Consider the following 22,877-nt stretch of genomic DNA (forward strand, 5'->3'; position numbering starts at 1 on the left):
TGGAAGGAAGAAACAGTTGTGGGTGTGGCATGCCTGTGGTTCCTCCATGCCAGTTCTCATTGTCACCACTGCACGTGCGTGGCCAACCCACCCATCTTGACTCAACCACATAAACACATGGATCGAATAACAACACACACACACACACACACCAGACTCATTAGGAACCATTGCAGATGTTTCTGACAAACAGAAACATTTACATCACATGTTTTAAGCTGCATTTACTTTGTTTAGCTGAAGGTGTTTGTTTGGTTTCATTGTTTACATCGCCAGTCGGCGGGCAGTCGAACGCCACAATGCCGACGTATCAAACTGGCGGCATCAAATGGCGTGCCATAAATCCGATTATCCGAAAATCGGCTTATCCGGAAGAGGCTTCCCCTTCCATGTCGGATAATCGGGGTTTTTATGTATATATATATATATATATATATATATATATATATATATATATATAGTAGTACAAAGTAGTACGCTTAAAACATGTGATGTAAATGTTTTATTGTATGTTTGTCTGTGTGTCTCCTTGTCTGGACCAGTGTATGTTGATACTTGTGAGCGTTGCAGATCTGAATTGTGAATGTTGCAGAGTGCGATTGTGAATGGTGCAAGCTTGCAAGTGTGACCTTGATGCATCGTGCAGGTGGAGACACAGTATGATGACTCATATTATCGCAAGAACTCAGGTATGTTGGAAGGGAATGTGGCATGGAGTGGAGAGGGGAGTCGGTTTGTGTCGTTGTCTTGAGAGTACGTGAGAGTAGTCGCAGTAGTTTGTTCGTTCACAGACCTACGCCCTTGCTGGGGCTAAAAGCGGACGGGTGTTGTTGAGAGTTTGTTTAATGTTTTTTGTCTAATACACTGATCTATTCTGCTAGCTATTTCGGCAATACGTATTAGAAAGCATATTCATTTTAACTGTTCTTATCAATTTTAAATGTGTTAATATAGTACATATGTAGTTACTTTTATTTATTTTTGATGTTTTATAACGCTTTTAGTATAGAATTTTTTTTATTAATTGCATTATCCAGATCAATTTCGGATAATCCGTTTTTCGGATAATACGCTTTCGGATAATCGGGTTTTACTGTATATATATATATATATATATATATATATATATATATATATATATATATATATATATATATATATATATATATATATATATATATATATATATATATATATACATACAGTACCTCTCAAGTTTTGGCGCTGTTTATTCCGTAGGTATAGCGCTAAACTCGAGGATCATGAAACTCGAGGTATTGAAATACATGAAAAGCGCTTATTGAGTGCCGTGGAAAAAAATACTTTTTTCGATTTGACTTTTGTTATCACAATTTTTTCAACTTTACTCTCTTGTTATATCAAAATACGTTCCTTGGTAATAGGCAGAAAATGGGAAGTGAGAACAGGTCGTTCTGAAGCCGCAGTTGAGGGCGGCTGCCTTACAATTGGCTGGCAGTTCTGAATACACGCCAGGATCCACGTGGTGTCGTCTGCTAATGTAAGGGTGGTTGCTTGTGGTCACTCGTGGTACAGTTGGACAAACCTATAGCTTCTGGTAGTTTTCTGTGTTATGGTATAATCTGCTAACTCTTTCTGTTACAGGTAACTCTCGATTTACACGAGTATTGTGTCCTTGAAGAGGTCGCATAAATCAAAAACAATGTAAATCAAACAAGAGGTAGGTTTCTATCAAAAAATAAATATTCACTTCATTCAGTGGAGAGAGAGAGAGAGAGAGAGAGAGAGAGAGAGAGAGAGAGAGAGAGAGAGAGAGAGAGAGAGAGAGAGAATATCCATATCACCGAGATATCCACTCAGGCACTCAGTCTCAGCCTCACTCGTGTGAGGAAGAAATGAGGGACACCATGAGCGACTGGCTAGTATTGGTATCGGTACTGAGCAGTCTGGTACCGGTACTGCATCAGATAGCTGGTACCGTTAGTACTGGTACTGGTACCGGTACCTGCCCACCCCTATTGTTGAGTAGCGTGGCAGCGTGGGTACTGTATTGTTCAAGTGGCGCGCGGGAAGAACTGAGCTCAGCTGTGTGGCTGCGGCACCGTGTGAGTCCAGTTGTGTGAGGCATCTGGTGGCCACTCCATAAAATATCGCGTATAAGTGAAAAAACGCGTAAATTAAACATTTATTTGGATTTTGGACCCTGCATTATTTCATAAACGCGTAAACCAAACTCGTGTAAATCGAGAGTTACCTGTATATATCATCAAATCACTAACATCATGATTAACTTTTCAATGCCTATTGAACGTAAACTGCCGCCGCAATTGCAAAATAGCTTGCAGAGAGGTTCAACTTGCTTACTGCTTCCATATTTTACTCACCGCTCACAAAGACCACATGCGGACAGAAAATAACAAATCCAAACAGAATGATTAGTTTCAGCGGGAAGATAATACTTGCAACACCGGCCAGTGTATAGTGGACCTTCTTCTTCTTCTATAGACCTGTAATGCTTTGTATCGCTTCTTAGGTCCTCCTTCTCCACACTTTTATACTTCACAACATGCACTTAGGGCCACTTTCACAGTCAGTTTATTTGTATTGATCGTTACCAATGGCGACGATCACCGCTCTAGTATTTCCACGTGAAACTGGCTGATGGGTAGTGATGTGATGTGATGGTGTCGGAGGTATTGCCTTTACAACGGCACCTTGTGGCGGCTGAGGGGTTAACCTCGCGCCGCACCTTACCACACACATTCAACACCTGTCGCTTCCTCTGCAGCCACCACTACCCCATAGGCCAATTTCACGTGGAAAACTAGCGTTGATCGCCGCCATTGGTAACGATAAAAATAAACAGTGATTGTGAAAGCGGCCCTTATTTACTTTACAGTGCGCACTTATACACTTCACCCTAAACTTTGGTGTTTTTCTGTTCTTTTCTTTCCCTGATTTTGGTTTTCTATGCCCTTTTGCTATTTTCCACTGTTACTTTTCACCGTCGCTGTCATGCATTACAGGTCAAAAGAAGAAGAAGAGGAAGACATCACTGGGAGTTCTACAATTTTCATAGACTTGAGAAAAAAAGTTTTTTGGACTGTGGTTCCCCAGCACGGGGTGTTCTCTTATCTTGTTAATCAAGTAGTAAGCAAAGCAGCTCTGCCAGTCCATTTTATGAGTCTCTTGGTGGGCCATCTTCCACTGCTCCTCACTCATCAGCCACTGCCGTCGTCTGTTTGTTTACATACAGCCGTGAGGTACCCACGTACCCACGGTCGTACTCACAACCATTTTCCTTTCATACGGACAACCAACAACTCGCTCCCGGTTGGACATACGGGCAACTGTGGTTGCCTATAGCCCCAATGGTTGGACACGCGAAAGTAGCGACCTTATATATATTTTATTATTGATATATTTTATTTATTATATTTTATACATATTATTTATATAAGCACGCATACCTGAATCTCGCTTCAGCCCGTGTGAACAAGGTCACCCAACCACTAGTTTCTTGAGAGATTCAAAGTCGGCTACATTTCACGGGAAACTCATCGAAATTCTAGTCAGAAACTCAGTCACCAACATGTTGGTTACTTGTGGTTGGTAAGTTGTGGTCACAAGAAGAAGAAGAAGAGCATATTAGCTGTTCGGTTCAGTAGCTTCCATGTGTTTATTCCAGTACTGCAAAGAGTTCACGGCTAGATAAGCTTGTAGTAATCATGTTGAGCAAGTTTATGACTTGAGTCATGTTCAAGTGTAGTCATTGCCTCATCCTTTCTGGGTCCTCATTGACAACTTCTAGAGCATTTAATGGTAGCTAGCTGTAACACACTCTCCATTTGTCTCAGAGCTAACCAATCACGAACCTACAAATGCTACGGTCGCTGAGCCAATCAGCTTCAGGATACAGAACACAGTGCTCTGGTTGGTCGCCTCCCATCCATCAGCCAATAGTGTGCCGTGGTACAATCACACGGGCAAACTAGCTCAAGCGAAGCGTCAGAAGCTGTTTCCATACGTGCAGTCTTTGTCTACTCATCTGCTGTACGCTACGTATTTTATTGCAATTTAATATTATTTTAATATGTTCGTATTAATATTTTTATATTTTTTATATATTGTTTACAATTTTTTAGGCTAGAAAATGCTTCTTTTACTGCAAAATAAGTAAAATAATAAATAGATTAAAATACCTCTATACCGCAAAATCCAGCGATATAGCAAAAAATCTGCGATACGAACCTAAATATTTACAATTTAAAAATCCGCGATAAGTGAACCGCGATATGGCGAGGGATTACTGTATATATATTTATACCAGGGGTTCTCAACCTTTTGCAAGCTGGATTATTGTATTGGCCCACACTATTATTATTATTATTATTATTATTATTATTATTATTATTATTATTATCATTATCATTATTATTATTATATTATTATTATCATTATTATTATTATTATTATTATTATTATTATTATTATTATTATTATTATTAGTATCATTATTATTATTATTATTATTATTACTAATAGCTAGTGAGTTCGTGATTTTCCGTGATTTTTTCCCCTCCCATCCTGTGCTCGCGCACCCTCGGGAGACTGTCCGCGCACCCCCGGTTGAGAACCACTGATATATACAATCAAACCCCGGTTTACGAGTGTTTTGATTTACGAGCAAAAAGGCTTGCACAGGACCCCTGATTCCTGCAAAGAATTGGGGGAATAGACATGTTTCTGGTCAACATAATTGTTTCAAATTCTGTCTGTATGGATGAAATAAGCCCTAAATTCAGCTATGGTACTATTTTTTCTTCATGTAAAATAGTAAATGTGGTATAAAATATGGATTAAAGTTGAGGAAAAATCACGTGACCTGGAAATGGGTGCTGATTGGTCGTGATGTCACGATGCAGTCAACAGGCCGCCAACTTTGTGTTACTCCGAGATTTCGTGTTGTGGTGTATGTTTCTAGTGGATAGCATTGCCTGGAGACGTAACCCACAGTCGTTGGTGATTCGTGCCAATGTGCAAGAATATATATATATATATATATATATATATATATATATATATATATATATATATATATATATATATATATATATATATATATATATATATATATATATATATATATATATATATGGACAAAAGTACTCCATGTAAGCTATTTCTGTCTGTGCTAGTGAATCCTGCAGTAATTTTCTTTAGTTTCCCCTTGGACTAACTTTTCATTGTGAACTTAACTATTCTCTCTACTGTCACATCCTCTGATTATAAAATATCGGTCTGGATTCATTTTCTTCTTATTCATCTTCAGGCTTTGATTCTCTCTCTCTCTGACATTCCAGAGCCATTGTTTTCTCTTGGTTAGGCAAGGTAAGTTTCTGTAATACTAATATAAATTCAACCTTGATTTTTCTCTTTAGTTCCCCCTCGGACTAACTTTTAATCGTGAATTTAACTATTTTCTACAGAGTAGAGGCGAATCGGTTGATTTCACTCCCATTATAATAATACAACACATTTCCAACACTCTTTTAAGGTGTTCTGTAAGCACCTATAACATACCTGTTAGGCACAGTTTGGAGCTGGAGTGTCCATAGCTGATGAAAAAACAATGGACACAACACTGGTACTGTCGTCTGCTGTACTCCGCTTCAGCCTGATGATGTCACGAGCTAATGGTGGCTTCTCCCCGTGAGGTGAGAAGAATTTGAGATATCTTTCCAATATCCAATCAACTAGCGATATATAGGACGTAATATGTGCACTACGTTATCATTGGTATGTGGCACAATGCATTTCTAGGCTCTTCCCAGAACTGGAAACATGTCCATTCTTTAAAATCTAATGCGCCAGAACAAGAAAAGCAAGAATTTTGCAAGACTTGGGGTTAGTTTTTGCTTGGTTTAGTGTAATTCTTGACCGCCAGATGATGGCTCTAGTCTCAGTCCACGTTGTAAACTCATAAAAATAGCATCCGTGCGCTTGTGTCATGTTTTCAGCACTACAGTGTGAATTCTTTTTGCTTTAACAATGTCCCCCAGAAAGATGGTTAAGAGGGACGGTGCTGCTAAGAAGAGAACAGGAACATAAGAACATAAGAACATAAGAACGCAGGAGTCTGCAAGAGGCCGGTAGGCCTGTACGAGGCAGCTCCTTTTAACGGTGGATACTATGCTCGCAACAGGAAGGGGGGCGAGCCTCAGCAGCTTGTATGCCCTTCTTGATGTGACTGACACCTATTCACCCTCCATCTCGGACGATATGTCGGGTTGGCTTCACGTTGGTGGTTGAACGTAGTTCCGGTGCCTCGAGAACAGGGAAACTACGACTGCTAAACTCCGGGGCGAAACCTACACCTCGAGTGTAGTTAGTGGTTGTAGGAGTCTCCGTAACAACCGTAACACATTGATTTGTTACTGTATTTTGTGGCATATAACGCGCACCCCAAATTTTAAGACAACAATTTTTGAAGAAAAAAAAGTTAAAATACTCAGAAATATTTACGGTTAAAGAACACTGACGATGTACAGTTTCCTGAAATTTACTTATTATTGGTGTAACCTGTACTGCTTGAATTGACAAGTGTCCTTGAGTAAAGCAATGAACATGACGGTTGGGCTGGTGTTGTGAGAAATACATCCTCAAGATATACTGATGATGCACAGCTGATATCATAATTAGCATATTATTCTCACCATCACTCGTAGGTTATGACAGACAACTAGGCAAGACACAATTCACACGATTCTGGTGGCACGCGGCATGCAGCTGTTTGTTGTCTGGGTGGTTGTGTGGTTTTCAAACAATGCAAATGGCGGCTGGGCTGGTGTTATGCCAAATAACTCCTCGCATAAGACTCATGATGTACAGTTTCTGATATCATATTTACCCCATTATTCTCACTAATGTTAATAATTAATAATGAACACATGGATATTTTTTTTCCAATATGATTTTTTATGTAGCTTGTACTGCTCAAATTGGCAACAGTGCTCCTTAGTCATACAAAACAATGCAAATGGCGGCCAGGTCATGTCAGCACCCGACGGAAAAGCGGGATAACAACAAGGCATGGGTGATCTTCCACCAATTTAATTTTTGTATAGTAGTGATTTGATTGCCCTGTATTCTATTGTAACATATTATAAGACAGCTATGGACTACGAAGGATCGTAAACAATAATAAAGGTAAGTTTGCACTTGTTATGGGACAAGACAAAAAAAAATGACCCTTAAAACTCTCCCAAGAAGAGAAAAAAAATCAATAAAAATTTGTGCCTTTGGCATATAGTGCACAGGGGTAAACTTTCAGGCATTTTTTATGTGATAAAGGTGCGCGTTATACGCCACAAAATATGGTACATATTATTTATCATTGCTATTTGTTACTAAAATTACTTTCATTCTGTAAAAAAATAATGAAAAATAATTTTTAATTTTTTATTTATTTGGGACGCATGAATGGGATTTACATTAATTTTAACGTGTAAGTTCGTTTTGGTTTATGAGTGTTTTGGTGTGCGGGCAAAGTTTTGAAACGAATTAAACTCGTAAACCGAGGTTTGACTATACAGTCGTCCCTCAAATAGTACAGTTTCCAATAGTACGTTTTTGGTTTTATACAGATTGTCATGGAAGATTTTTTTTAGGATTTTTAAATTTTCCGCTTATCAAACCAAGTAGCCATGGCATGAGTGGCAACACTGTTCTACCAAAACACACACTGAAAGCACCCCAAAGCGTTCGAGATAGGTGTTCACCTTGCAGAAGAATTCAGATTTAGAAGCTATGTTTTGGGGCGAGTTATGTTGCCGTAGGGAGAGCATACCATGTGAATGAGAGCAGTGTTCACTGTATCTATTATCTATGTCTTGGTTTTGGTTCGGGATGTAGTTGTCCCTTTCGGTCCCAACTACAGCCTTTGAAATGGCTTACTCCCTCAGGGCCAACACCCTGAAAATCAGTGTAAAAGAAATTCTTGCCACAGTAACTGCCAGTGCTCCAAGAGTGCGGTAAGAGTGGAGATAAAGGCCATTATTTTACTAAGCCTCGTTGTTGCTATGGTAACGGCATCTTACTTGCAGCAAAGTGGCGTACGCTGATCTTCCTGGTGACATTTAACATGCATTACTAGCTGTCCTGGCTGACGAACTCTTTACAACGGATGAAAAGGAAGCTGCAGTGGTTATAGTGGCACAGAGATGTGAAATGCAATGGAAACACTTTTATGTGTTTGTTTGGGCCGCCATATTTGCTGATGACGTCATCACAGCATGAAGGTGCTCTGCCTCTCAAAGTCGGGAGCGAGTGGACGTGCTGTTGGCAATTTAGTGCTGCCGCCACTCGCTTGAGAGCACTGGACGCCCGAGTCCCAGTTCCCTCTCAAACGCAGCCCAGGAGTGTTTCTAAGGGGGGCACTAATTTTATACGGATTTTCAAATAGTACGGGGATCCTGGGTCCCTAACCCCCGTACTATTTGAGGGATGACTGTATATATATTTATATATAAATTATACATAAGCATGCATAAAAAGAATTCACACACCTTACATAAAAAATATGGACATAATATTTACTTGACAACAACTGTAGGATGCCCTGATAGTCTGACAGAAATCAATAATTATTTTAGAATAGAAAACTTTACAGGTCTAGCCTGCAGTGAGTGGCAAAATACTGTACTGAAACAAAAGGCTGTACATCAAGGAGGGAATTATTGAATGTTCTTGTTTGGACTTGTCTTAAGTCTCCGGAGTACAATCCCTGGGAGTAATGGCAGACATTGTTGAACACCCATTTTGACCCTTTGGTTTCTTTTTTCTTTTCTTTTCTTTTTTTCTTTACTGTTGAAATTACCATCATTTTTTTTTCTTTGTGATGGCAAGTTTTCATATCTAAATGGATACAACGATGAGGGCATAAGGAAGGTGAATGACTTGCTGAGCACACACCACAACAGCAGCATGAGTCTCAGTAAGAGTGCACCTGGTTGTGTTGTGCAAAATTGCATAGCACAAGGTTTCCAGTTCTGAAGGTGGTCTCATTACAGTTATTAAATTATCATTACTTGATGGATCTTTTCATCTCCTAAAATTCAAAGGGGTTGGTAATAAAGGCATCCCTCACAATATGAGTTACGTTCATATTAACCCCTTCAACATGAGGACGCGTATACTGCGTCCTTGCGTGCCATGTACCATATCCGAGGACACGCATACTGCGTCCTGGCTCGCTTTAGCCAATATACGAGTTATTTTATCTCTATATTTATGCTTACATCTCAAAATTATGAATTAATTTGTTTCTTTATGTGCACCATTTAATTCTGCATGTTTTCATATATAATACATGATGATTGTGTTGAATTTATGGCTGAAAACTTGTTATATTCAATAGCGACATTTGAAATTTGGCACGCGCGGCGATCCTGGATACGGCACGGGGCGCTGTTTTGGCCCTGCTGTAATGAGTTTCTTTATGTGCACCATTTAATTCTGCATGTTTTCATATGTAATACATGATACATGGGAGCTTAGGTTCAAAGGAGCTGCCTTGTACAGGCCTACTGGCCTCTTGCAGACTCTTATGTTCTTATGTTCTTATGATTATGTTGAGTAACTTAAGTTTATGGCTGAAAACTTGTTACATGCAATAGCGACATTTGAAATTTGGCGCCATGGTATCCTGGATACGGCGCAGGGTGCTGTTTTGGGCCGGCCGTAGTGAAGGGGTTAAAAGTGATGGTAACTTGTCCTTTCTTCAGCAGTAGCATTATAACATGAGCTAAATAAGGATACCTTCCTAGCCACTCGAAATAGTGACTTAATGATAAAAGAGACCCCAACAAACTTGAGTGTTAATATACATTAATTATTTTAACAAAAATGGAAGTTTTCTGTCAACAGTTGAAACAGTAACATTAAGATGACTGCTATAATGTCTTTTGTAATTAGAAATGTGTTGCTTTGCCTCCAGGATGGTGATTACAACCGTGACCTACCAGCCCAGTATTGTGAGAGCTTGAATGTAACTTCGCGGGATTACAAAGGACTGCAGGGTGGAAGTAGGCCCACACTGTCCCTTGGAAATGGGTTTTGTCAGACATGTAATCTCAACCAAACCCTTAAAGTGCGGGCTCTGGCGGATTATACGCCCATCCACCCTGACAACTATGACAAGGAAATAGAGGATTACAGGTGTGTCTTAACTATTTGAAAATTATTGACTTAATATTTTTTGAATGATATTATTGACTTTTAAACCAAGAGGAATTGAATACATTTATTACATTGTTTTTATGAAATAATTTGGTTCAAGATGAAAAGTTATCCACCATTGTATTTTCCACATTGTTATATATCTTTTTTTATGTGTCACTACTAATCTGCTTTTGGATGTGAAGTCATCTTAATATTCAATGGAGGTCTTAAATGTGTTTCTGAGCATTGGGAGTGTTCTGGCATCGATGAACCTGGTTGGGGGGGTATATTTATATATATTTGCAATTATTCCTGCTTTTTCTGTTTATTGTATCTATGTCTCTGTCTCTATTATGTTTAACAGAAAATTTTAACATAATTGCTGTAAAGGAAACATTCAATGGCCCTCTGTTGTCCCGCCAAGATTTGTACTCCCGTGACGTAATTATTGTGTCCAGTGGTTGATGGCAATCTCTGTCCTACATTTCACACTACTTCCCAGAGCTTACAGGCCACTATGATGGAGAGACATGCTGAGAATGATTTCCCTGTGTCCAGATGCGTGGAGGAAGGGAGCGCGCCAGCGGGCCCTTGTTCCTCTACCCCTAAACTCATGGAGCGCGCTAAGCCATCGTATAAGGGAATTTTGAATAACAGCAGTATCATAAGAGCCCTGCTCGATGAGAAGCTTTCTCCATTGGAAAGTGGTGATTCAGGGTCTGAGGAGTTAGAAGATGAATTAGAACAGATTGGGGCACAGTCTGTTTCTGTGGCTGCTGTTCACAACACGCTGCCTCGCACCACCACAACACAGTCTTTTCCTGCCTTTCCAATCACATCTACTGTCAATGAAAGTGACGAAGAGCATGTTGATGATCTTGGGAAGGTAAATGACTCGAGAAGCGAGACAGAGGCTGAGAGAAGTGTGGCTCCAAAACGTAGTTGCCGCTGGCCCTGCCGCCATCAAACGACCTCCCCCACACTCTCATCTTCCACACCCTCATCACCCACACCTTCATCCTCCACACCCTCATCATCCACACCTTCATCCTCCACACCCTCATCACCCACACCATCACCCACACCTCCATCGTCTGCGTTCACTGCATCACACCCTTCACCACCTCGACGTAAGAGAGCATGAGGATGTGTCCTTGGGGCTCGTTGTGGTATCAGGGGTGGCCGACGTGGTGTTGGTGCCCGTCGTGGGGTTCATGATGCTCGTGGTATGCAACCACAGCAGGTCCGTCATGATAAGAAGTTACTTTTATGTAAGCTACAAACATGCATAATATGTAGCCTAGTAAGTGTATATATTCTATAATTATATTGTGTTTATGAAAGCTTTTTTTTGTGCATATGATGGCAAAAAACACATTCAGTTTCGAAAGGAGTTATTTGTATGACCATCAAACATGCGTAATATGTAGCCTAATATGAATAATTGCATTGGTAGGAGAGGATGCATGCAGTGTGGTGGCGCCGGGCGAGGCAGGAGACCCAGGTCCAGGTCAGCAGCGCCAGCACGAACAAGTGCGCTCGGCTTGGCCAATAATAGCACCTCTTCCCAACATCATATCTCTGCTGTGCTACAACCTAGACACTTTCAATTTATTTCATTGTGGAGAGGAAGGATTGGCAGTGAGAAAACAGTATAAATTATCATGTTTTCGTTTGAAATTGCCACACAGGGCATTGATGAAAATTTTTCCAAAATTTATTAACACCGCCCACACGCTGCGAGGACGACAATAGTCCTCTAGCCCGACGTCTATGGGTTAATTTCAGAATACAATATAGATGGCTACAGTCTCTTCAACAAAGATCACATCAACCATAGCCCATTATGCCATAAGCTATTTGCAACCCACTGATAGAACACCAAGGATCATATTGAACATATGTGCATGGAAGTAAATACTGTGAAAAATAAAATGATAAGAAAGGAGAGAGCCATACAGCTTGATGGAGGAGTATAATGCTGGTTTTAGCACTTTATGGGCTGCTTTCACAGTCACGTTTGTTTATGTTGATCGTCACCAATGAGCGTCGATCGCTGCTACCAACAAGAAATCCGCTTTCACAGTCGCCTTTTGCAGGGCTGTTTGTTTGCATCAGTACCAGAGATTGGAACCTCTGGTAACAGAGCTCTGGTAGCTGTGGGGGCTCCCCAATGGAACTCACCAATGACATTAATTATTAGTAAATAGTACAAATTCTTGCTCTCAAGTGGTTGTTATTTATTTAAATGGATGTAAAAAAATATTAAACAGTACAGCAACACGTTGCATGGCCTCAATGGTAATAAGAGAAAACAATTAGAAGACTTTGAATTACATGAACTCACTTCACCTGCTGACCAGTAAACGTCCTGCTGAGAATTTCAGTTTGATTGATTGTTTATTGTTGCAAAATGCACAATAAAGGAGAAGGGAGGACTTTAATACTTGTCACCATTATTCACTTGTTATGCCTTCTTGGTCAAACTCTCGTATTATTCTCGATAGCCACATGTATGCTTGCATAGGGCATACATATAACGAAATCAGCCCAGTTATTTAATGAATAAACGTGAAGTCTGCTAAATAAGTGTGAATAATGAACAAATGTAATGCAAGTGAAGAGACTGTCTTGCTGACATCTGCTAAATAATAGAACATTAATATTTTTAATTTTTTTATTTATTTAATTATTTTTTTTACGTCGCGGCCTATTGCGCCGGTAGGTTTCTTCCTGGTGGGGCCTGATGGTCGGCCCAAGGCTTCTTCCCAGTGGGCCCTGATGGTCGGCCCAGCCTGTTCTTGCGTAGGCGAGTTTTTATAGTGGCACCATCTTGCATTGGCTCATGCTGCCCTCCTGGAGCTCATCTTTAATTCTAGAATCTAAAGTCCGGGTTGATAGGTGGTCTTCTGGACAGCATGTGGGTAGTTGTAAGCCACTCGGTGGTGGCTGAAAAATCCCAGCTTGGTGGCACCGGGCGGGGATTGAACTCGCATCCTCCTGAACGCTGAAGGAAGTATTAGGTTATCAGAAGATTTGAGCGGTGTATTACAGCGAGACACCACATTTTTTCATCATATCTATTCTTCAGTTTTTCTTTATATTTATTTTTCACGTTTACTTTTTGTACGTTTATTTTTCATATTTATCCTTCATAATCCTCCGCTCAGCTGATTTAATGCTGACATTTCCCACAGCTCCGTCATACCAACACTGCTGAATCACGTGCCTTCGTCTTGTCATGATCATTACCACGCTGGTAGTCACCGATACCATGAAAACAGCGACTGTGAAAGTGGATGGAGGCGATGGTAACGGGTGCTACCAGGATGGTAGGGCCTTTGGTTACGGTGTGTACCAGATGACTGTGAAAGCGGCCCTATGACATCAAAACCCAGTCCAATCAGCTCGAGATTTTTTTTTTAAGAGCGAGTCCATTGAGGCCACAGAAAAGTGTGAAACACTACAGGAGCTGAAAATGGAGGTGTTGGATCAGGCATTACCTGAATGTTTTTGTCTGCATAGCTAGGTCTGCAGGTGCCATGCTTTCTGCCCCACCCCTGATTGAAAAGGCACGTGAAATACAAGACATTTAAACATTTGAAAAATGTGTTCTCTCATGAAAGGTTAGATTGGTTTAAATCCCTGCATGGGATATGTAAACTATAGTCTGTCCATATAAACTTGGCCAATTTGCACCGAGAAGCCCCTCCCCCATACTGGCTAAGCTCCGCCCCCTTTCACCTGATTGGCGGTTCATGACGTCACATATTGTTTCAGAGATACGTACCAAATACCGTATTTTACGGCTCACAAGATGCACTTTTTTTCCTAAAAAATACCATGAAAAATACTTGTGCGTCTTCCAAGACGAATGTTGTATTGTGGCAGCAACGTCCAGGCTCAAGTGAGCTTGGACGGTCACCGTATTGGCTCGACCGATAGGGATGTGGAATTGTATGTTGTCATTACATTATGAGATTAACTTAAGTAACTATTTAATTCAGCCTTTTATATGATATAACCTCAGTACTTACTTGTTACAAGTATTTCCAATACCATAAACCTTCCTGGAGCCAAGCCACAAGCCCAAATGTGACCCAAACGTCTGTTGTTTATTGTGCGGCTGGTAGCGGCGGGAGCCATTCCGCTCTTGATCTTGATGGTACAGGTGGCATATTTCCATAGACCAGCAAGCCTTTGGATCGGCTGTGTTTGGATCTGCTGTGTTGATGTGTTGTCTCCTATGCACTTTTATGGAAATAAAACCACCCTTGGACCATGAAAGATGTATGGTATATTTACTAACCACCAACTAGTATGTCATCGCCATATGGACAAAATCGGACGAGTGATGAATGTAAACAAACCAATAGCCTACATGCCGCCATGTTTATGTCGGGGACCCACTGTTTCAGTGTGTGTGTATTTACCAACGGTAGTTGAATTTGCCTAGTTGTACATTTGTGGTGAGTGCTCCAGCAAACTTGTGGTGAGTGCTGAGACAATAAATAGTTTTAAGAAAAGGTTACATAAATTCATGGATATGGTGAAGCTGTTCTTGTGTGAGAATGACTTAATTTTTTTTTTCTTAAAATTTCTCTCCAATATTAGGGTGCATCTTCCAAGATGCAGCGTCTTGTAAGCTGTAAAATACGGTATGTATGATTGAGATAATCTAGCTAGTTTCATGATTAAAAAATGTTTGTAGTTTAATTGAATGACGGCACTCTAATTTAACCCTTTCCTTGCTAAGCGCTCACAGCGAGACTACCCCCAGGCGCGCTCGGGCACCCCAGCGGGGGAAGGGGATCTCTTTTAACTGCTGTATCTCAAAAACTATTCATCACAGCTACAAAACAAAAACACCATTGGAAAGAGGAGGCCAAGATCTATAAGATTCAGTTATGTAAGCCTCTCCTGTGAATGTACAGGCACGTTCAGGGTGTGTTTTTTGCTGCGAGTGCGACTGGCGCTCGCAGCGAGCTTTTAGCACCACCAGCAAGTGACGCTAGTGCTCGCTATTTTAACCTCTGAATCTCAAAAACTATTCATCACAGTTAAAAAACAAAAACACCATTGGAAAGAGGAGAAGATTTGGTAATGTAAGCCTCTCCTGCGAATGTACAGACACGTTCAGGGGCTGTTGCCTGTGAAGACGTACATTTACACGTGCGCGACGGTCAGCTGTAAGGCAACTACTGAGTAGATCTCTTGATGATGGGGTTCTGGCAGGGCAGTATTACCAACTGCAAAATTTACAACTATTTGGTCAAAATATCAGTCATGTGATAGGTGAAGCTATGCAAAAATACCTCTATATGGACAACAACATCCACCAGTTGCTTGTCCGTAGATTTTCCGCACTAGGCTGATATGATTTTCCACCAAATTTACTGGAAAACCCATTGAATTGGCAATGCTGTGGGATGAGAATTAGTGTTGGAACACTCTTATGCGGCAAATTTGAGTGCGACTGGAGCTCGCAGCGAGCGTTTAGCACCACTGGCAAGTTACGCTAGTGCTACTGCGAGCGTTTAGCAACGAAAGGGTTAACAATCAATGACATCACCTAAGAAACAAAGTACGATACTACTACTACCAGTTTTCAAGGGAGAGCGAGCCCTTCAAAACAATATAGCAGCAGCATTGAAGACGATAGTAGGCTATCTATAAAGTAATGTACACTTTCCGTCATTATTTCCTACATAACTCATTCACATAGGCATACTAAATATAATCACATAAAAAGTATCTTCTACAGTAACTTCATACAGGTAGGAATCATTGTACAGTAAACCCTCAGTTATCCGGGTGCACCGTATCCGACCTCGCCCGTATCCGGGAGTTTAAAAAATATTTGATTTTCTCAAAAAAAAAAAAAAAAAAAAAAAAAAAGTTCAAATTGCCCGCATGATGCCTCTAAGCTCTGCCCGGGTGGTGTACCGCACCCGTAAGGCGTGCCCCAGCTTGCACATAGCAATGGTATTGATGTCCTTGTGTGAAGGTTCGCAGGAAAGCTGTGTGCTTCGCAGTACAACTGGCACGTAAACGTTTTTGCCGAGCGCTACCGACCATATCAAAGTGACGAGAGTCAAGGCATTGCAGGTTTAAATGGCAGGAGTGTCAATTAAAGAACTGTTCAAATGAAACACAGTGCGAACCCTAGCTTAAGCCTTGATGGCTGCCTACCGTAAATCCAGACTGGACTAGGTGAGTAGCGTTCCATCCCCGTGGAGAAGGCGTGCAGGTCCGCTAGCACTACTGCGGGAGTCGGGGCGGAATATGAAATGCGGATAAGTACCGCCCTCGGTCCGACATGTGAAAGAAGGATTTTACCATGCTTACGGTAAGGCGAGTAAAGGGGCCCGCAGAGGTTCGGGAGTCCCGTGGGCCAGCCAGATCTGGAGGTGTGGGCTGGCCGTAAATCGTGGCTACTTTTTGTGGCTGGCCTCCCCGTGGTCCTGCTGGATGCACTGTGCAGGGGGTACCTGCCCCCCCTGGCTCGCAAGGGCAACACAGTGTAATTAAACAGCCACAGATCACCACGCAAGCGGATGCGCCAGGTTGTCATTGACTCCTTGGTTATCCTCCCCACTCACACTGGGGAGTGGGGTGGCCTGGCGTACTTGCCCGGCGTCTATGGGCCTTCAGGCTCCTTGCCGGGCTTCAAAGGGTATTGCCCTGGGGTGGTTGCCCGGGCATCCGTATAGAAGCCTGCTTGGAGCACTTGATCCCCGTTGCCGGCCTGGACTGTTTCGGGTATCGCTCTGGTATGCCTTCTGATTGACCTGGGTGGTAAAGCTCGCGGTGCTCATAGCCACGAGGTTGCTAACGCAGCTACGCAGCGATAAAGCCGTGGGCGCGCACCTAAGAACAGCACAGAGTGATCGGCCTTCCAGTTTTGTAAAACTAGCAGAGCTGGGCGCGTTACTGGATTTGGGGTAGTCCGCTACCGCTCCTCCGCACTTCGGACGCAGGTAGTCCGCACCTGTACTTCCGCGCCTAAATTTTTTTCGCTCGGTCCGCTACCGGACCTCCGCACCTCCGCTACTGTACGCAAAACTATTAAAGCGCGCCTGAAAAAACTAGTCCGCACCTCAAAAATAAAACAAAATAGTACAAGGCAATAATACATCAAGCTTCATATATATATATATATATATATATATATATAGAGAGAGAGAGAGAGAGAGAGAGAGAGAGAGAGAGAGAGAGAGAGAGAGAGAGAAATATATATTTACCTTCAAATGGGGTGGGCCTCTCAAGCGCGAGTCTGGAATGTTCTATGCGGTAACGGCTTATTCCTCCCTAATTTACATTTTCCCATTCTTAATTAAATTCTGGCATTACACTGGAAGGGGTCCAGCTCCACGTCAGACAAGGAAATGTCTGACGTCGCCAGCGGCGTAGGGGTTCTGGAGGCTGACGGTGCAGGCGTGCTGGTTCTGTAGCTCACGCTATTGACGCTACTATCCCCTGACACACTCCTGCTCCTGTCGCTATCACCTCTTTTCACGTATCTGTCCATGTTTATTTGTAAACACTAAACACTAAACAATCGCAGTGAATCACTAAATGTCAAAAGATTCTGAAAAGAAAAAGAAAATTGACACAGTGATCAGCTGGTAGCACACAGCCCGCCAAAACGCGCGAAAGTAATGCCGCGGACTGTTTGTCGTCTTCGTTTTTTTATCTTTGAAAATCTCAGGTGCGGAAGTCTGGACCCAAAATTTCGCCTGTCCGCACCTGTTACTTCCGCACTTTTGAAAACGTTCCGCACTTCCGGGCTTCCGCAGCTCGTTTGGCGGTCCGCAGGTGCGGAGGAGCGGAGGTCCGGACCGAGGTGCGGAAGTGCCCAGGTATGAAAACTAGACCCGTAAAAAGTTTCTTGTGGCAGTGCTGGGTCTGCTAGAGAACCTACGTGGTAAACATGATGGTGCAGACTTGGGCGGTTAAGCTGCCACAAATACCTGGGCTTTGCTGGGTTGGGTCCAGGCCCCACTGCTATGATTGGCCAGGCAGGGGAACAGTAGCTGCTGCCTGTGAACACAGGGCTAGGCACCCCAGCAATGGGTTAGCGGTTGAGGCTGTCGCGCCTAATTGCCGAATCCCAAGTAACAGATCCCCCCAAGGTGCAGCAGGAGTGCGATAAGCCAGGGAGAGATTGCCGCGAGTGCTAACCGTGACGCCACTGCTTGAACCCTTTTCTCAGCGCCCGGAGCACGTCAATCACGCACATTTCACTCCCTGGTTCAGACTGACTGCTACAAAGCCATGGGGCGTACCATAGTATGAGTATGGACAGAAGCACCTATGCAGTACTCTGCCGTTGCCTATATGGCAGGCCATGATCGAAAGCTGGGTTTTCAGGTCCGTAGACTTAACCTACGCCATATCCGGGTTTTTCCCATATCCAGGTGCCCCATTGGCTCCATTAAGGAGACCGACTGAGTAAAATCCCATCTTCTTTCCTTATCACCCAAATTGCAGATTTGATTTTTTGATGATTTGTTTTGCATACGTGAATCTATAGTGAATGTTTGAGCAACTTTGGTCCATATTTCGTTTCTTTTTTAATCAAAATGCCAAAATATAAAAAAAAAACATTTTGATGAATACTGACTAGGCTTTCCTTTATAATTCCTTGCAAAATTGTCTGACAGTAGTTTACATCATTGGTAAGAAAGCTGTTGTGGCAGAATGGTTATTTTCTCTTTAGTTTATGAGCAAAAAAAAATATTCCATTTTCCCCTGTTTAATTATATCTTTAAAAATGTAAAAGTTCCAAAGCAAATTTTTAAAATTCTGAGACAAAAGAAAAAAAAGCCATTTTAATGCTCTTTCCACCAGTACCTTATTCATTAAAATCGAATGATAAATGTAGGAGTTATTCACCAATTTATTGTAAAAAGTTAGTTTTGAGTTACGGGGCTTTAAAGTTACGTAAGTATATATTGATGTTCCTCGTCCATGAATGGCCACACTGTGCCAAATATTGTTAGTACCAGGTATTGTAATGTTGTTGTCTTGCTATTTAGGTGATCTTGAGTCATGAACATGGCACCTGATCTGTAGAGGCCAGTAGGAGCACAACAAACACTTTTCTCTGCAGTGCAGTTTATTTGCAGTGCAATTAAATTGAGTAACAGCAATAAGTAACAAGGGCTGCGCCAATCGTCAGTAGCCAGTGGTCCGCTTCCCCTGATTCGCCGCCGCCGTTGTAGGCCTTCCCAACAGCGGGCACTCCGGACTCCGGCACACAGCCAATGGTGCCTTGCACAGAACCTCGCCCCGGGCGGTATGAAGGCCTTCTTTGCGGGGCCTCCTTCTGGTGTGCTTGCTGGCGGCCAACTGCCCCTCTCATAATCGGGAACAGCTTCTTCACCTCGCTTCATTCCTCAGGCCTTTCCGTTGCTAACACAGCGCGCATGACTCACATCATCTGAACCACCTCCTCAGCCCGAGTCCGAATCTCACATCACTTAAATGAGAAGAGGCTATTAATTACACAAACGAGCAATTCTCTCTCCCTCTCTCTCTCTCTCCCTCTCCCTCTCTCTCTCTCTCTCTCACTCTCACTCTCGTTTTAATCACCCAACAATCCATTCTCACTTCCACACACATACACTCCCCCCTGATATATCAATCACATACTAAACACTGTCGCCGTCTTGCTATCCTGGTCGAACGTCTTAATGGTTGTTCTGCCTCCCCTTCCTCGATAACCCTCCGTTGACCCACGTCGGCATCATCTTGAACAGGGAACGCCATTATCAATTCATCGTCACTACTTTCAGAGGTGATAATATCTTGCTCTTGTCGTTGACGGCTCGAACTACGCTTCCGGAGATCCTTGACATGCCGCGGAATTTGATCCACCTCCGCAACTTGATCAGAAACAATACTGGTCACCGTGCCCTCCTTATATCGGTCGTCGCAGCGTCCTCTTGGCGGCTTCACCCATACATTATCTCCCATTTGGTAAGGATTGTGTTGTACCCTGACATTTCTTTCTATTTCAGCCTCTCCTCGCACTCATGGCGTAATTGTAGATTACATTTCCTGGAGCGGAAGACTGCGTACAATCATCAGAAGGCGTGATGTTGTATAGATACACTGCCTCTACTATCGAACAGCCTTTCCTTGCCGCAATCACCTTCACAGTACGGTGGCAGCGTTCCACTATACCATTACCAGATGGGGCATAGGCTCCCCTATAGTGGACACGCACATTCCACCGCAAGGCGAACTGAGAAAACAGCTTACTGCGAAAAGCTGTGTCGTTATCCGTCAGTAGCTCCTGCGGCGCCCCACGTTCAAAGAACACCGCTTCCAGGTGCTTAATGACGCAATCACTTGTCTGAAGCTGAAGCAGGCGCCAAATGGTGAAGCGTGATGGTCCACAGTCTATCAGTGAGAGATAAGACTGTCCTCTGCAGTGCGTGATGTCCATCCCGACTCTTTGCCAAATGCCAGTCACGGACAAGTCACCAGTATGCCACTTCGCAGGCGCCGGGTCGATAGATAGGCATTCCTGACAGGTGGTAGTAATTGAGCGCACCTGTCCCCTGGTTACTGCCGGGTTGACCCTCCTCGCGAAGTAAAGAGTCCGTCTCACACCAGGATGACCTCGAGAATGGTGAACGTCTGCCACTAACTGATCAATAGCAGGGTCTGCAGCAATGGCACAAACTGACGGTGACAGATCGACTGTTGATGATGCTTTCAGCCATCGCTGGGGCACACGTGTGAGGGAGTCTGCTTTGTTCTCCGCTGACGATATTCGCGTGATGGAAAGCGATAGACCGCACTCCTTGACCAGGGACACAATGATGCCAAGGCATCTACGTATCAACATTTCGCTAGCCGCTTTCGTTTTCAGCCTTGCACGACCAGTGAGGGCATCCTCTACCCACCGACACACAGTGGTAGAGTCACTCATTAATTCCACAGTTTTCATCTGCCAAGCTAGTGCAAGGTTGAGTCCCTTGATGACTGAATCGAGTTCTGCCATATTTATATGATCCATGCCTTCAGTGCGAAGCCAGCTAGCGTCTTCGATGATGCACCCGTCCACCTCAACCGCTGCGCCTAGAGCCAGGGAACTTGCATCCACCCACACTCTTGCAGTGTCTCCTTTAACATCCCACCTGCCTCGAGCTGGGTTGTCCTTCTTTACCCTAGTCAAGATCTCTGTTAGCAGCATCCGTGGTTCCTCACCAACAACGGCATCATCCCATCCTCGCGTTGAAAGATTAACCCTTCTCTTCACATAGGCAGATGCCACTCTCAACCATCCGCACACTGGAAAGTGACCAACCAATTTTCCACAGTAGGAAAACACACTTCTTCGAGTGAGCTGTTCAGGTAATTCGCTTATCCTGCCATCACGACCCCAAGCCAGTGAGTGATGCTCCCCCCAAACCTTCAAGCCCAACACTCTTGCTCCTTTAGCCACACGCTCGGGGGTTTTGGCAGCCAGTCCATATTGTTCAAGATGTTCTAAAACACGGTTGGCAGCAACGATGTCTTCGTTTACTATGATGTCGTCAATGTAGGCCGACGTTCCCCGCCTCACATCAGGATCTTGTGATAACACGCTGTTGAGCACTGCTTTCATCACTAATGGAGCAACATTCAGGCCGAATCCCAGACGAGTAAGGCAATACCTGCGGCCTTTATACATCACAGTCTGATATGGCCAGAGAGATTCGTGAATGTGTATTTGTAGGTAGGCCTTCTTTAGATCTACAGTAGACAAGTTTGTTCCTTTCCTTCGCCATTCCCGTATTTTGTCTGCACAGACATCCGCATCCGCTGTAAAGGTGTCTATGTAGGAATTCAGCTCCCTGAAATCGAGTACGGGCCTCACCTTCCCTTTGTTGTGTTGTATAACAACCATCAAAGGGATGAGTCCCTTTGCTGGACCGTGTTTTCTTTCGTCGAATGGCACCATCCATTTGTCTTCTATCCACTTATCGATTTCTTCTTCATACTGTGCTCTCACTCCGCGGGGGACTCCATGCCTCCATCTGGTTTTTCAGAAGGCCTGGCTCTTTACCGTTTGACCACTTCCATGCCGCTGTCCAGGAGCGACTTGCTGTGTCGTAAGATGCAGTGAAGTCTCGTTCCTCTATCACTTTACCAACCGCTGCGGCACACACATTTGTATTTGCTGTCCCAAACCGCACTTCACGTCCATTGATGAAAACACCACCGAGTGCAGTAATGCCGTTCATTCCTAGTATAAACGTGAATCCTAGTGGTTTGACACTAACAACAATCACTTCAACCTCGGCAACAGCACCGTTATCCAATTGGATTCTTACAACACCTGTGCCCTCACACTGCTGCTCCTTCCCACTAATATTCAGGATGGACACTGCCTCTTTCTTCCAATTCTTACAGCAGGAGACATGAGCCACGCATCGAGAGCAGCCAGTATCAACCAATACGCTGTGCTTGTCCCCGTTCAATGTCACTACTGTAGTTGGTAGCGCCTCTTTCACTAATCTTTCTGAGGAGAGACTGGCGCTGACGCCTCCCCTCCACTAGCGTTTCCCGAGCACGCTGATGAAACATGGCCCCAAACACCACAACGATAGCACCGCACACGGCGTCTCTGAGAAAGTCCTCTGTTGGTGCCTGCTTACCCCCGACGAGCCAAGCAGTTC

At 43.2% G+C, this 22,877-nt stretch overlaps 1 protein-coding gene across 6 annotated transcripts in view; it reads left to right on the forward strand.

Annotated features, from left to right (window-relative positions):
- The window catches only part of LOC127000061 (transmembrane protein 201 homolog), a 91,870-nt gene that overhangs the window by 13,816 nt on the left and 55,177 nt on the right, over positions 1–22,877 (forward strand). For 4 of the 6 annotated variants that reach the window (XM_050863474.1, XM_050863473.1, XM_050863478.1 and 1 more), the window contains exon 3: positions 9,977–10,197. The exons of 1 other annotated variant lie outside the window; for it this stretch is intronic. In XM_050863474.1, the coding sequence (XP_050719431.1) occupies positions 9,977–10,197 (221 nt within the window). Of the gene's footprint in view, positions 1–8,886; positions 8,975–9,976; positions 10,198–22,877 lie in introns of all 6 variants that reach the window. One more of the 6 variants, XM_050863477.1, reaches the window with a different exon arrangement.

This window comes from Eriocheir sinensis, chromosome 17, assembly GCF_024679095.1.
Source record: "Eriocheir sinensis breed Jianghai 21 chromosome 17, ASM2467909v1, whole genome shotgun sequence".
Lineage (NCBI taxonomy): Eukaryota > Metazoa > Arthropoda > Malacostraca > Decapoda > Varunidae > Eriocheir > Eriocheir sinensis.